At 41.5% G+C, this 16,439-nt stretch overlaps 1 protein-coding gene across 1 annotated transcript in view; it reads right to left on the reverse strand.

Annotated features, from left to right (window-relative positions):
* The window catches only part of LOC109994144 (integrin alpha-5), a 42,640-nt gene extending 26,534 nt beyond the window's left edge, over positions 1–16,106 (reverse strand). Inside the window, exons 1-12 of the mRNA XM_020647340.3 lie at positions 15,462–16,106; positions 9,841–9,965; positions 7,430–7,530; positions 6,745–6,868; positions 6,288–6,349; positions 6,066–6,111; positions 5,734–5,859; positions 4,028–4,072; positions 3,731–3,774; positions 3,485–3,541; positions 1,547–1,599; positions 393–601 (exon numbers count right to left, since the gene is read on the reverse strand). Of these exons, the coding sequence (XP_020502996.2) occupies positions 393–601; positions 1,547–1,599; positions 3,485–3,541; positions 3,731–3,774; positions 4,028–4,072; positions 5,734–5,859; positions 6,066–6,111; positions 6,288–6,349; positions 6,745–6,868; positions 7,430–7,530; positions 9,841–9,965; positions 15,462–15,661 (1,192 nt within the window). The 5' untranslated portion in view covers positions 15,662–16,106. The remainder of the gene's footprint in view (positions 1–392; positions 602–1,546; positions 1,600–3,484; positions 3,542–3,730; positions 3,775–4,027; positions 4,073–5,733; positions 5,860–6,065; positions 6,112–6,287; positions 6,350–6,744; positions 6,869–7,429; positions 7,531–9,840; positions 9,966–15,461) is intronic.
* Positions 16,107–16,439: the final 333 nt, after the last annotated feature.

Genomic DNA, 16,439 nt, shown 5'->3' on the forward strand with positions numbered 1-16,439 from the left:
TAATTACAAATCTCTTTTTGTTTTACTTTGAGAAGCACTGCCCCACAGGCGACCTCAGAGCTGCAGACCCCTGCTGGACGTCCTCCTTTGTTGCCCTTTGTTGCAATCTACTTCTTTATTGAATTAATTGGCGGGCTACACTGTGTCACGCTGCTATGATGTCATGCGTCTTACACTCTGTTAGTAAGGGTACGTTGGCTGTGGAAACACAAGAGAGATCAGGGTGTACCGTACCACACTGTACTGAACCAAACCTTGGTGGAAACAGGGCTTAAGTAGCATTCCTACCATTGAATCCATCATTCCTACCATTGAATCCATCATTCTACCATTGAATCCATCATTCCTACCATTGAATCCATCATTCCTACCATTGAATCCATCATTCCTACCATTGAAACCATCCTGGTTGAGATCGCCGAGAGGGGCCAGCGAAGAGCCGAAGCGACTGAAGGCATGTTGACCCAGGAGGTGGGACTGGCTTGGCTCCAGCAGAAGAGGGTCTCTCTGAAGGTACACGTACACCTTACCCAGCTCCTCCAAGCGCCCATTGGACCCTCGACGCATAAACATTGGAGCTCCCACCACCAGGTCATCCAAACTGGGGGGAGGCAAGCAACGGCAGGAGACAAGATAATGGGGATAAATATGAAAATATGATTTGTCCACTCTGAGCTACTGTAGAAACAAGGAAGACTCCACAGATAAGACAAGCCTCCTCTGTAGATATGAACAGCTCTTTCAAAGCAAAAACTAAAACTTAACAAAAATTCTGAACCATTCATTTTCTTTCAGTTCTTCCTCTAAAGACGTTTTAAGGTTTGAAAAATGATCTTATCCCGCACTGTTTGATATGCTGATTTGGTGTATTCTGCATAAGTTTGTTCCAGCTCTTCATTGAAGCTATTTGACGTTCACACAGAGTAGACTTTGTCAACCCAAGACTCGTTGAAAGGAAATACATTTCACGTTTTATGAGTATTATTTTGAACAGTATTCCCATTTAGTCGGGAGGACCTACCAAATATATGTGAAAGCACAGAATCTCCACTTGTATTTACTGTGTAATTATGTTCTGTTGGTTTAAAAAAATATTATGCTGCACCACATTATTCAGTAATAACCACTGGCATGGCAATGGGATCCCAGAGGTTAACATTTCATGTGACATCATGGTTGGGGTAAAAAGTCATGGGAAGTTGAGAAATGTGAAAAGTGACTATTGTCTATTGAAAGACATTGATTCTCACAGACCGCCTTCAGCGAGGGCATGTGCAATTGTCCAAAGGAGAACTGTACACTGAGAGGAACTATAGTCAGAAAGAGAGTACCCAGTGTTTCAGAATTTTTCATGACACATTAGAGAGTGACAGGGTGAAGTCCGATCAAGCATGGGAAATTTTCAGTCACGCTGTCGTCTTTGTTTCAATGACGACATCTCTCACGTTCAGTCTTCTGTTTGAGCGTACACTTCGCTATCTTATTTGTTAAGTCGCCCATTTTCGCTTCCCTAACCGTCCGCCTCATTGTTTCTCCACTCACTCACCCGTCGTTGTTGATGTCGGTGGATGCCACTGCGTAGCCGAAGTAGGACCCCATCTGGAACACATTATAAAACAAGCCCCCAGTTAGCCTGTAATCACACTACGCTGCAGAGATCCCTTTCTTTTCTTTCATTTTCGTTCTCCATGTCCCTTTTTTTCTCTTTTGTAGCCTCCACCACCACCCCAAGAAGCTTTCCTCCTCAATCTCTCAATCCCACAATCCCCCCGGGGTTCTCCTCGGCTCCCTTTTTCATGGAGCTCAGTGTTTGAGCTTCTGTAAGCTGGAGCAGAGGTAGGGGGTCTGGGGGACTTGGGACTCGAACTCCTTCAACACTCACTCTGAGAAAATACTCGTGGGTCTTAGGTTTTTCCGGTTTCATTTCATACCACGTATGATAAATTAGGTTCATGTTACACATCCTGGTTTAGACTCTCACTTCAAAGTGATTTGTAGTGTAGCAACACAGAAATGAGGTTCAGGATGTGAAAAACAACACTGAAAATTGGGGTTGGCTTCCTGTGTCACACATGCTAAACGGCTCATATCAACGTAAATCTAACTGAGGTTCAGAGCAACGTTAAAGAATCACTGATACCCTATGAAAGCATTTCTTTGCCAGACATATTTACACTCTTAGAAATGTGAACAGCACATGGAGGTAGCAATAGTGTATCGCACCCTATTGTACTTCTCAATTCCCACCCCTAATATCAGGAACACGAGGTCATAGTTCATCCATTAAGTGGCCAAAGGGTATGTAAGTGATTATTTGAATTGAACTGATAATTGAACTTAAAATTGGAATCAAAGTGAAATAAGTTTGATGATAAATGTCATGTTTGGAACCACAGTAATGCAGGTCAAAAAATCGTGCAAATCTCAAAAGCTCCAAAGCTTAACCCACGTTTGTGTCTTATGTAACATCATATCATCCACCCTTTGTGACATTTGGATCCAATGACTGTTAAGACTTTAAAACATGGCTCAGCAGAGAGATTTTGTTTATCTGCATAACAAATGACTTCTTGCACAAAGACCCTCTGGTGTGTTTTTGCAGCTGACTTGGCAGTACGGTCAGCGCACCCCCCCACACGGAGGGAGCAGCATTAGCTCACAGGGAGCACAGAATCAATTAGCCCCGAGTTTACCTCAGATCACTCTCACTGTGACTTAACAGTTTGCCTAGCACCCTCCAGCCTGAGACTGACACCTCCGAGCTGTCAGTGGGTGGGGCTGTGGGTGACCTCCCACACAGAAAACACACACACAGACATACACACACATGCACACCGAACAGACGCACAAACACACACTTTCCGTTGTTTAGGTAGATATACACAATCAAGCCCAACTATTTCTCCAAGCCATTCACAAATTAATTGTCTTATTTTTTGTATCCGTTTGAAAGAAAAAAATGTTTTTCTTTATTTATTCAACATTCTACTTTTAGGAAGTGAGTATGCAGGAAGTTAAATTGGTTTTCAGAGACATTTCACGCCTCACACGCCTTACAGTTCTGAGTAATATTTTACTCAGAGGAACATTTCCTAAAAGTAGACCTGGCTGCTAAATCGAGCAAGTGACGTTTCGTTTTAAAAATAATGACCTTGTGGGTGACTCTTTTTTTCTCAGCAATATGACTCAAACATGACCCTTGTAATCCTCGGTACTTTCCATTTGGAAAAGTACAAGCAGAATCTGTCCCGCAACAAACCAAACACTACCCTGCTCTGCTCTTTCTGGGTTTGATTTACAGATTCAAGGACCCTTGAGCTAGTGCATACTGTAAGCTTGACCTCTGACACCGGTATAGGCCTCATCTCCATGGGGCAAATTCCTTCCTCTTCCACCCTGCTTTACACATGACACATTTCATATGTACCCACATATATGAAAAAAAAAGGAGCTAGGCTCGTACAGGAGCCAGATGTGCACATACCTGCTCTCCTGTCAAGTTGAGCAGAGACGTCAGATCCCTTCCGTTTAATATGGACACCTATGTTGACACCGACAAAAATCATGAAGGTTACAAGTCGTGGTTCACAAATGTATAACAGGTAACCACAGTTTACTCTGTTTTTAATCATTAGCTGTGGAGGCCTTGAGTTAAGTGCATGTTTATACAGCTACTTGTTTTTCTTTGCAGATATTTATTGTGCAGAATGAAAATGTGGGGACTCCTTACGACACCATACAGCATGAGTCCTTTTGGAACTCCTGTGATGAAATCTAAAACAAGGAAAGCAATGGGTAAGAGGTTAGGGAAAGGCGATTTCAAAACAAGACTCATGACAAAGAACTGAGATTTGGATGTCTAATTCTTCAGCCGACCAACTAAAAATAAATCACACACTTTGTTTATCATTTTATTCTTTGGGTCTTTACCTCCTGCAGTGAGCAGTTAAATATTAGACAGAGCTTAAGGTTGGCCTGTACTGAACCATGAATTTTTGTCTCTCTGTACTGTAAATATGACCCTCACCTTCCTCACCATCCCCACTGAACTCCCCAGTAGTCACGGAGTAACCTACAGGAGAAATGAAGACTACAGATTAGATAAAAAGCCATGGACATGATGAAGGGTCTAATGATACATGACAGAACGGTTACCATTGTAAAAATTAACTTGAATACTTCCTGATTCAGATAAGCTTTATGTTATAATTAGCATAGTAATAACAACCTTAAGAATTGTAATAAACTGAGTATAGTCACACTGCATTTCATACTAATCCATTTTTAGGGTCCTTCAAGAGTAGGCCAACTTCTACCTATCAGCATTGCTATTAAAGTAATAGTAGTAAAGTTATATCCACAGTGGTCAGATCTAAAGCAATGCAACTCAACAAGAGATACCATTTGGATGCATTCTTTTTCTACTTCCAAAAAAAACAGCTGACTATGCTAGTAGCAGCTAATGAAGCTCTGAGCTGCTACAGAGATAAGGAGCACAGAGGTCATCTAAGCTCACATAATTGTAGCTCCTCACCATGGGATGGTTTTTGTCATTTCAAACTGGTACAGTACCAAAAGACCTCACATCGTCCAAACTACATGAAGTATGAAAACAGCATAGTAAGGAAATGTTAGCTCTGCTAGGTTAGCCTACGCTCACAGCGATCTCTGACCCGACCTTCCGCCCTGGCAAAAACAGATAACACTTTATATCTTATATCTTGTGCTTTGTTCCTGCATTGAGCAGACGACTCCTTCTGAGTGCATCAACACTTAATCATTATATTAGACTACTCTGTAAGATAACAAAGACTGAAACGGTGAGGTGTAACATGCTGCAACACCTTTAACCTAGATGCCTAAAAGGGGATGTGGTCCCACAGGATGAACACCGAGAGAGTTTAAATTATTTTTCCTTAGGAAGGAGTTTGTCCTGAGAAAAAATAACTACAGAAACATTTGTTAAATACAAAAGTTTAGAGGCTATTCACTTGGAAGAACTTTGTGTTCACTTTTCAAATTTCTGAACTATGAGTATGACAGACGTCATGTTGTGAGTCATCATAATGCTGAGATTGTTACCCTGGTGAATCTGCTACAGGCCTATAACTAGTACAGCATAAGTCTTCAGTTTCCTGTGTATAAAATGGACAAAGGTCAATGGAGAGGACTGTTACATTAATCCAGAAACTCTGACTTTGTTGAGACAATTTCAGGAAAATGTCCTCCTAGTTATTTATATATTTTTAACATTTAGAGAAATTTTGATCCTGGGGTATGGGAAAGAGCTCACAATACATGTTCTAATCATCTCCCCTTGGACTTATCAAAGTCCTGCTCAAAACCTGGACTTGCACGGTGGGTTTACTCCTCGGATATTTTCCTCTGGGGACCATGAATATACAAACTGCTGTTGATTTGACCAACCAACTAAAATGAATCAGTCCTGCTGCTGTCCGGTATAATAATACAAAGCAGCAATAATAGCCTACTGCACTGCCCACTGCAGCTCACGTAAGTAACCATGACAACGCTAGAATTATACTTGTATTGCAGCGTCTGCTCGTTGGTTGGGTGGTTTCTCTCTCACTGTGGTGAGATTGGTCTGGCAGTGTTTTATGAAGTTTTGGTGCGATTCATAGCCGACCAATCACAGTTGTTTTTGGCTAGGGCAAAATCCACTGCATAGATTCAAGTACAAAGTATACATTCTGGCTTAGTTTATATCCTCACCCAGGTAACTGTCATCATAGTTCCCCTGCACCTGTCGAGTGTGAATCTGCCCGGTGACAGACAGCAGGAAGTAAGACGGGTAGTAGGCTTTTACAATCTCCTCTGTGTTGGCTGAGATCAGCTGGCCTGCAGGACAAATGGATTTTTTTTTTTTAAAAAGGGTTAAAGATCAGAGGTTAAAATGACAAATGCAACTCTTTAAATCTCCCTCCTGAGTTGTTCCACTTTAGTTTGTTCACTCTGAATGATGATGAATTGATTTTCTGATTCTTTCAAAGGAACTCAAATCTATCTCAAAGAGTCCACGAGGTTCCACATTCCTGTGAGCTCACCTTGCCAGTAAAAACTGCCTGGTCCTCCAAGCACAACTCTCCCATCCTGTAACACAGTAGCCAGAGCTGAGGCGTCTGTGTGTCATCATGACTTTCAAACAAACTCTGCAAATCTGATGCACACAGCGAAATCCCCCCACTGCTTACATCAGCCAAAACACAGAGACAAAAAAACAACGTGATTTATGTAAAAACGTAAACTCTTGGAAATATTTCTCTTACCTTTGTGAAGTCTGCACTAAATCCCCCCTGACAATAGCCCTGTCCAGCAGGTCCATGTCGTTCTGCGAAGAACAACGCCACACATGGGGAAATAACAATGAATGAATGTTTTTTCGATTAAAACTAGAAAGAAAGAAAAAAAGAACGCTCTGTTCTTTCACATTTTATTTGTTCATCAACCAGAAACCAAATTCCAGCTTGGAAACTCTGAAAACAACTGAATCCAAAACAAAAGCATCAGGGGAGGCAGATGTGCTTAACTGCAACGGCTATTTTTTACTTTGCTGTTAACTTCGATAACATTACATTATCCACTCCTCATACCAATTTATTTATTCAAATGCGAAGCTTTGGCTTTACCTGGCAAATCTAAAAGGCACAACAGAACAAGTACAAAATCAGCCCCCTAACCGCCTTTAACCCCCCTGTGCCCCTTGAAGGTTTGCCTATAACTCACCTGTTCGGCAGGGAGCGTACTCCACAAATGTTTGGAGGCTGTCCACAGAGAGGTAGCAGGTTCCTGTGACATCAGCAAAGGGTGTGTCATGTTCGGTCCTCCAGTAATAACTGGGAGCGCAAGCCTGGGAAAACAGAGACAGCTTAGAGTCATAATATTGACCACAGAACTATTTAAATGACCAAACTCCCCAAGCAATGATTGTTTAATCATAGCTTAAGCTCTGGTAGACAACTTTGGTTAACAAAAGGGATGGATACCAGCAAGTAGACTGCCTTTGATGGATACCTTGCTGCTACCATAACAGACACCACATTTCCCCCTTTTCTGATCAGAAAATGTGATTCATTGATTGTTGTTGGGATGAAAAGTTAATTTTACCAATCAAAACAAATGCTTTTACATGAAATAGCCAAAAACTAGAACAACTTTAATCTTGTCTTAAAAACCTGGTCCTCAAAGAAACCCAATCAGTCCCAAAATCTCATAATGAAATACTCCAGCGTACACAACAATACAGCAATAATAAAAGTGCCAGGATGTTGTTGTTTTTTTATGATAATGTGCACCATAATGTATCTGTCGACAGCAGATTTATAAAAAATGTTTGCATCACATGTACTGTAGGCAAAAAAAGCATCATGTAGGTTTACGGACCCGAGCAACCGCTGAGCAATTTACGTACCAGGACGCTGTTGCCATGGGAACGCACGGTAGCTCCAAACCACTGATGAGACTTGAACTCGACCTGAGTGTTCACATTATTTATATAGAAATATCGATCACCTGAAAGAACAACGAGGAGATAAAACATATTAAACAGGTTTTTCATGAATGGTTTTTTTTTTTTCGTTCATCAATGCTGGAATAACTGAAACAACCTCATTTGAAGAATCATGATTAATGTTGCTTTTTTTTCAACAGTCAAAGACCGCCCTGTGTGTTTGATATTTGTGCTGAATGACTTCATTCGAGAGCCCTCTACACATGTTCTTGACGTTTTACATGGATATTTTACGGCCTTGCTCCCCGGGGTCTGCGGTCCTAATCCATCCTCCATGCTATGGCAGACATCAAACAGCTCAAAGGGACTTGGAGCATGTTGTGACTGTAACCCATACGGCTGTAGCTCATTGTACCTCGAGATCTATCTTACCAGAAGCCCTGCCGGTACCAAATAAAAGCATGTAACAGTGATGAGGGGGCTGGAAGAATGCTTAAGGTGTGTTTGTGTGAATGTGTGTGTGTGTGTGGTTAACTGCCAAACATTTCAGTTTTGACACCTCAGGAACATTACACGTTCATATAACCTCAATATAACAAGCTGTTATAGTAATTTGGGAAATGATGCGTTATAATTCAACTTCAATTGCTATTAATCCAAAAATCGTAATGATCACATAATATCCTCAAGTTCACCTTTCATGTTGTCCGTCAGTGAAACCTGTAGAGTCGCCTTGCAGCTTAAAAAAGGACTTAATTATCTTGTACTGACACCTAAAATCTCTGCTTGTAACAGACAGGTGCTGTCTCTTTAATCCTCCCCTCCCTATGTGCCCACTTCCTTCTGATTGGCCAGCTCTGTGAAAGCCTTCCAAGCGGGGCACAACGCTGCAGGGCTGCCAGGTGAGGGCATGCTCGTGTGCTTGTAAACCAGCAAAACGAAAACGGCTTCACCTCCACCTCGCCTACATAGAGGCCTGACGCCATCTCGTGATAGTATTGCTTTTGATCTCGGGAACTCTGCAGACTTATTCTGGGATTACTCCCATGTGCGAGTTTGCATTTATGGAAAACTTTGACCTGGAACACATCCGTACTAAAGGGAAAGGAAATACAATTTGCTGTGATATCCTTATTTCATTTGGAAGCAACATTTTTGTCACACTTTCAAATATTTGCCATTCAGCATCCTTAAAATGTAAACTCGTGAGACCTTATTCCAACAACTTGCCTAAAGCAAAACAACTCCTGCAAGGTTCCATTTTAAGCACACACACCAAAAAAAAGACGAAGTGGGTACTTTAATGTGCCTGTAACTTTGTAAGCTTTACTGTGGTATATTTCCTGATATATGTGCCGGCTGTCTGCAGCAGAGTGGTGACATTAAACTCTCCTGGCTGCCTGTTGGGTTAATGGAGTCTGGGCTGTGTCCTCAAACACACCATGAATCCTGAGGCCTGTAATGGGAATTGCAAGACGACTGAGTGTAAAAGCATTAGCATGTGTGTGTAGATGTGTGTTTGTGTACGAAAGTGTGGTTCTTTTTCTATGATTCATGCATCGCATTTCATAGTCTGACTGCGGGACAGTTTGTAAACGGTTTGTAAATGTGTATTTATGTGCGCAGTTTGCATAGTCACAGCTCTAAGTCGGTGTAAACCAACATTTGATATCAGCATGTGAGGCTGCACGATAAGTTCGCCCCTGTGATCCTGAAACAGCGGTTCCTTATCACTTCCTGCATGTCAGATAGAGATCCTGGCAGAAGTAGGGGCAGCCCGATCCTCTGGGGTCCTCGTTTCTCGTAATGACTCGGCCCTAATTAAAGAGTGCTCACAACACTGGGCCAGAGCCCAGCAGGAAATCAAAGCTCCTGTGAAAACACTGCAAGCACGGCACACGTCCCAAAATGGAGACCTTAAGCGAGGGGAGGGTTGGAGGCAAGCCTCCGCCACCATTAAAACACAGGAGAGACATCAAAGGCTGGTTTCAATACAGAGAGCCACTGGTTAAGGAGCAATAAGATGGCAGGGAGCTGCACTTCTGACCTCAGAGCCGAGCACAGCGGTGCTTAACTTGGGATGCTACCTGGAGCCTCTCATGGGTTTTTTTTATGGCTGGTTAAAGACTGCTGAGAGTTTACCACAAAAGTCCTGTCCCAGCTGTTTTAACAGTCCCGTTGGGGAAAGTGACATTTTAATGTCCTGGAATAATGTGAGTTACTCACTACTGCTGAGGTTATGATGCAGGTTAAATGTTCTCCCTTGGATTTTGAATACTGAGACAGATTTTTTTTTAACAGTCTCCATTTTTATCTATGTGCGAGTACAAAGAGGCGGATCGTCAATTTGGGATTTTAACGAGACACCCTACCTTGCTTGTCAAAGTTGATTATGCTGCAGTTAGCTTGGCTCCAGGGACACAGGTACACGGCTCCTCCTTCGGTGATGTCTTGTTGGCTTGTGTTGGCTTTCGGAGCACCGATCAATATGCTGTTGCTAAACAGCGACAAGAAAAAAACAAAATATTACATTCTGGTTAAGAAACAAATCCAACAAAACCTATTCCTCTGATCTGACGTCAAATACATTTCACATAACAACCTGCAGCAACATTAGCATTCACATGAACTGATGGCCACCTCGCTAGTGCAAGTTCAACATCCACTCTGATATCAACTCATTGTTTGGTAGTGTTTTATCTTCTGGATCAACTTCTGGGTGAAATATCTGACTCAGTAGCTGCTTATCCTATGGTTCACAGCTGACTAGCTATATGCTAACTTTGTCTGCTTGCACACACGCAGGAAGTGTAAAGCGTGTTACTCTTCACCATCACGAGTCTAATAAAAGTCTAATTTTTTTTGCAACAAATAAAAAATAAAACACTTCCTGTTAGCAATGCTTTCTCACTTAGGATGTGTACGTTGCACATATTCGATGGAGACCTGGGTACAATGGCCATGCTTACACACTATTTTGACGCGGACAGATGAAGCTAACGCAGCTACAAGCTACCCTAGGATTCAGTAGTGCCAATTTTGTGGCGGAAAAAAACTGTTTTTCAGGGGGGAAATGTTGTAAACACAGGTAGGTATAAAAGTAAAGAACAGAAGATAGACACAGAAACTGAGTTATAGCTCATGTGCACTCTTCATATTTTGTTTTTTTATTGCATTTTATATCGTTATCCCAATATTGAGCAAAGTTTTTGCACATGGCAAGCTAGCTAAGTGGCCTAAGCATTTCATTCAGGTGAGTGTTTCTTACAAATGAACTGTAAGGGTTTCAGACAGCCCCGCTAATAAGGCCTATTGTCTGGAGGAAAAGGGACAACTTAAGACACAGGTGACTGATGACATTAGCAGAGATCAGACTCCGTAACTCCTATCCCCCCTTACCTCCCCCCCCATTCCACCAAAATGTCTGGAAGGCACAGGAGGAATATTTACATGGCTGGATGAGCTTTTCTTATAAACCGTTCAGTCCACAGCAACTCAACAGGACATTTAACCCACTTCCACCCTCTGTGTTATCTGCACGTTTGGATTGTCGGATGGACTTGCGTGTGTTCAAAGCACACTTAATGAAAACACACCACTAACCAACAGCCTTATTACCAATCTGATTGGTATTTGTTTCCTGTTGAGATGTGAAATCAGGATTCCTTTCTTTTAACTCACATTCAACATGAACATCTGCAAACAAAAAATTGGCTTCGAGGCAGGCCCAGTTTAGGATGCAAAGTCATTTTTACATAGAATTTGTGAGCTCCAGTAAATGTCTGAATTACATAACCACACTATGATGAAACAAGTCCTATCTTAATAGTACGTCTCAACCAGTTAAAGTGTTGATGTATGCGTCATCACTCAAACAAACTTTTCTTCTGAACAATATGATGTGTCGGAACATGTTTCTATCTCTTATAACAAATGGTCTCAAAAACACTAAATATTTTAACCTCTCAGTACTCTGAATTAACACAATGTGTTTTTAAAGTAAAGAAAGGGCACTGAACTGTCTAAGTCTAAGGTCTAACAAGCCCAAAAAAGTTCAGTGGACCACACTGACACAATGATGTGGTCTTCTTATTTCCATGATATTAACAATGAACTCACTTTTTTTCCTTGCTAACTAATTGTCCCCCACTAACCCCGTCCAGGTCTCCCAAGACTGTATCTGGGTTCTTACAATAAACAGGATATGATCGTTATATGAGCTAAATCCCCAACCCAAATATCTGCTTTGTTTGGCTAACATGTAAATATGCTCATTAACTAAAAATGTGGGTGGTCCGCAATATTTTGGTGCAACAATGAATTTATGTGATCTCTTTCCTGTTGTGTCAAACGTGACATATTTTCTGAACCTCAAAGAGTTGGGCAAGAAAAACAACATCAGCAAAGATGTTCAAGGCTGCTTATTGTCTGGTTTGCCTACAATAAAGCTACACAAAAGCGGCTGCAGGAGTCAGTCTCAAATGTTCTTGAACGTAAAGGCTGCATTTGTTCAGTTGTCTAAATGAAAAGTAAATTCCTCAAAGCACAGACTGTGATTAGCTGCACAGTTAAATTGTACACCAGTTCGACATTTGCCAGTTGGTAAACAGGTGAATAATGTAAGAAGAAAACTATTGTTTGGTCACAACATTTTAAAGGCCATGTCCCATTTCCATTCTACAGACCTAATGTGATGTGATGTGATGTAAAATGAGAAAGTGCAGTCAAACAACTTCATAATATAGCCATGCACTGTAAAGCTGAGGGAAACAAACAGCAAATCATTCTAGCATATTGATGTTTAGCAGGTAGGACATTTAGCCATTTAGTTTAGCATTTTAGCATGCTAACATTGACTAATTTACATGTATTAAAGGTGGTGATTGATCATGGGAATACCATTTGGCATGTATTTGGTATTTCACCTATGTTGTTTGACATACAGGAGTTGTTACTTGTTAGTGGTGAAATGATGGGCAGTAACTAAAGAAGGATGACGTGTCAGTGACGTCACACATTGGGGACTGAAGGGGACTTTTGAAGGCTGTCAACGGCGGTCACCGTATTGAAAATGTCTCACTCTCAACCTAACTTTCGGTCAACCTAACACCAGGCAAAGTGTTTGAGGCGAGACAGGTCTTAAGCTTCCTGACAAACAGCTTATTATGAAAACCTCTTATCCTTTACAAAAAACAAAACAAATGCGTTATTTTTAAAAATCCACACCCTGTACAGTGTGTGCCGATAAAGACATGAGCTACGCAGACATTTATTTTTTATTTTTGAACCAGTCTGTAACCATGTTAATTTCTGCTGTTAACACAGGCTTCTTTAAATGGGTGTGTATGTGACTTCAGGACTTCTGCAGCCAGCCTCTAGTGGACACACAATGAACCTGCAGGTTTCTGAACTTCCACATTGGCTTTGTTTTTCAACACTGGAGGTTGCTGGTGGGAGAAAAATGTAAAGGATCTTAACTATTACCTATTTTTTTTTCCTCTGAAAACCATTAATGTCTGTATCAAATTTCAAAGAAATCTCTCTCAAAATGTAAACATCCATGGCTCATAAACTTAACCTGACCTTGTGTGTGAAGAAAGTGAAAACAGGGATGGGCTGGTGAGTAGGAAACAGGAACAACTCTTTACAAGGCTCCCTAATAGGCCAACAGTCAAGTAACTGTCATTCTCCATGACAACCAGCTGAAACAAACTGATCAGCAGAAAGAAAACATCTCTGACATGAATCTTTTTCCTGCTGCACTGTTTACCCACCATGAAACAAAGAACTCTTATCATGCTGATGTTCATCAGAAAGTGTGAACTGTTAAAGCACGTGTATTTGCTCAACGACGTAAAGTTGTTCTTAGTCGGTGTGAGCAAAGACATTGCAGGCAAAAAGAGGCTTAATCTGTACAAAGTGATCTAAGTCAATGTTTCTGTAATTACACAACAACATGCCCCCTCACTGTCTGGAGCTTAGCTCAGCAAACTGACAGAATCTTAACCAATTTCCTCACAGGAAAATGTCTACATCCATTAAAACAACACTGCTCTTACTCTACGAGTCCTGGAGGATGTAAAGCGAGGGTAAACTGAGACACACAGAGCTGATAAGGTGTAGCCTCGATTTATATGGTGAAAATCTGAGCAGACATTTACACAGGCGGCTGCGTGTGCTGAATATCGTCTGGCTGCTTACAGGCTGCTCAGCGGGTTATCGTGAAGCAGATAAAACAGATGATATGCACTCGAGTGATGTCCTCGTCTTTAAAGGGAGTCCACGGTGATGAAACACTTCCTGCAGAATCCTCTGCTCGTGAGCCACAGCAGCTGTGAACAGCTGGCTGAGTAGACTGTATCTATCAGAAAACACACTTAAAGTGATCTTTTGTTTCTGTGCAGCATCAGCTACCTGGACATGAGGTGTAATGTAGTATCTGGTCAACCTGTCAAATTAAAGTCATGGAAAGACAGTCATAGAAATACTATGGAACAAAAATCCTACCCCAAGTGTCAAAATAAAAATAAAAATTCAAACTGCTCAACATTTCATGTGGGCTATACATTTAGGTTGTCATGGCGACGCTCTGTAACTACATCATTATACCAAACTAAGCATGGGTGGGTATAACTTTTGAGAAACCATTTTTATAGGAAGAATGATTCATTTTATTGTGGAAATAGTTACTTTGTAAGACATTATAGAGCAGACAGGCACATTTGGAAAATATACTCCACTGCAAGAGACGGGCAATCTTAAAGCTACAGTATTTAAAATCAAAGTCAGTAAAGTCTTTATCTTTGCTGAATGAGTTTGCACAATTAACCATTGGCGGCTGCCCTCGCTTTTTTGCTTCCTACTTTGATTGAAGGATTAAAAAAGTGGAAGTCAACAAACATGTCCCTCAAGAAAACTACAACTACAACAACTTGAAGACTCTTTGGCTCTTTCAATGATTACCAGGTTTTGTATTCTTCAGAAAAATCAAAACCCCATCTCTGTAGCTCTACAGGAATGGTAAAACATTAGAGGCACAAACTGTCAATGTGCAGCCAAGTAACATGAAGCCATCAACTTCTGTTAATAAACTACACACACCTCGTTCTTATCCGAGATACTTTGTGATTTTCATCGTGTGTGTTCCAGAGTTTAAGCAGAGAGCCAAATCAGGTGAGCGTACACACTGTGTCTCTAGACTTATGAGGATTGATGTTTGATCTTTGACTTTATCTCACACTGCAGTTTCTCATCTGTCAACAGAGCAAACCAGCAGGAAGCCTTTACTGTCCCACCAGTCCATATTCAGGAGATTAGAAAAAGTTCTTACTCTGCTGTAGGTTAACCCCCTCCTCCCTGAATCACTCACACTCAGACTTGTATGTCTGTTTCCAATCATACGTGGGCTGGAATCCAGTGTGCTTATATGTGTGTGTGTGTGTGGGTGTGTGTGTGTGTGGGTGTGTGTGTGTGTGTTGGTGTGTCTTGGTGTGTCTGTGTGTGAGAGGGTGAGAGAGAGAGGTAATGAGACAGTTTAAAAACCTATAGCGGAATTGGAAAACAAGAAAGCAATTGTAGTACCTTTGCAAAAACATTCTACCAGCAGTTTAATTTAATTAAAGGGTAAAGATCTCATTTTAATTGTAAACTTACCACATGAAAACAACATTTTTTAAAAGAAGAGTCTGCATCACAGAGCAGTATTGAAGTTGCAGAATTGAATTTTTATGACAGGACTACAATTTAATACAGCAGGAATATTGGGGTTCATCATTGTGAAAAAGATAAAAAGTGAAGTTGTAGAAACCACAGAAGCAAAACTTCATTAAGGTCACTTCAACTAAACAGGTCAGTTACACCTTTCACAAAGATAATAGCCTGTTATTTCAATTATTCTTTTCCATCTGCAGAGATGACTTTAAACTGTCTTTGGCTGACTTTCAAACTTGAGGTAGATCATGCCAACTTTTTAATGATGCGTAAAGACTTTTACCTGGATGCGTTACCGAAGAACTCCACCGAGTACCCAAAATAACTTCCCTGTGGTCCGGTGAAAACCACGCGTGACTCCGTGTCCAAGTTAAAAGCAACACAAAGCTGGACCACAACCACCACTACAGGTACAGCCCACATGGAGCACCGACAACATTGCCCCCACAGCCGGGTAGGTAGAAGTCCAACGACAGTTCCCATCTCTTCTTTGGCGCGTCTCTTCTGTCATTGAATAGCTGAGGAAGGGCTGCACGCATCATCCGTGCTGTTCCCGCTGTTGTGAACGACAGTTTTGGGTCGTGGTCATAAATGTAGGTGTCCTTAATAATCCCTTCAGCTCCAACAGGTCCGGTGTGGTGATCCTGTAGTGACTGGTGAAATGTAAAGAAAGTCAGACAGAGGGGGAGAGAGAGGGAGTGGAAGAGAGAGAGGGAGGAAGGGAGGAGGGAGGGGGGATCATTGCAACCTCATTTTGGGTGGAGCTATAAATATTACCAGGCAGGCTGGTCGTCAAAGGGAAAAAAAACTGAGGTAATGTTGACAAGACACAGATTCAGAAATATATCCATTCTTAGAATGATCAAAGAAGACAGAAAGTATACAAGTGAATGCAAACTAATCTTTAAGTATCACAAGCACTTTGGGAATTCTGTTAAGACTGTCATGATAAATACAAAATCCAGCTTTTTTTTTCCTTTTATCGTCTTTATTTGATAGGGAGTAAGAAAATCAGGAGAGAGTGGGGAATGACGTGCTGGAATGGAGCTGAGGGTCAGACTTGAACCCAGGCCGTCCCCTTTGAGAATGGCCCCATTAGGACGATGGCCTTCGTACACGGGGCGGGACCCAGCCGCCCGCTAGGCCATCTGCGCCTCAGCTTTTTGTGTGTTTAGAGTCATCACAACCCAGAAAATGATCGCTCTGCTTTATTACATAATAAGAAGTTTCCACTGGCCCTGCTTTCATGGCAGACACTGAA

Source organism: Labrus bergylta, chromosome 5, assembly GCF_963930695.1.
Source record: "Labrus bergylta chromosome 5, fLabBer1.1, whole genome shotgun sequence".
Taxonomy (NCBI): domain Eukaryota; kingdom Metazoa; phylum Chordata; class Actinopteri; order Labriformes; family Labridae; genus Labrus; species Labrus bergylta.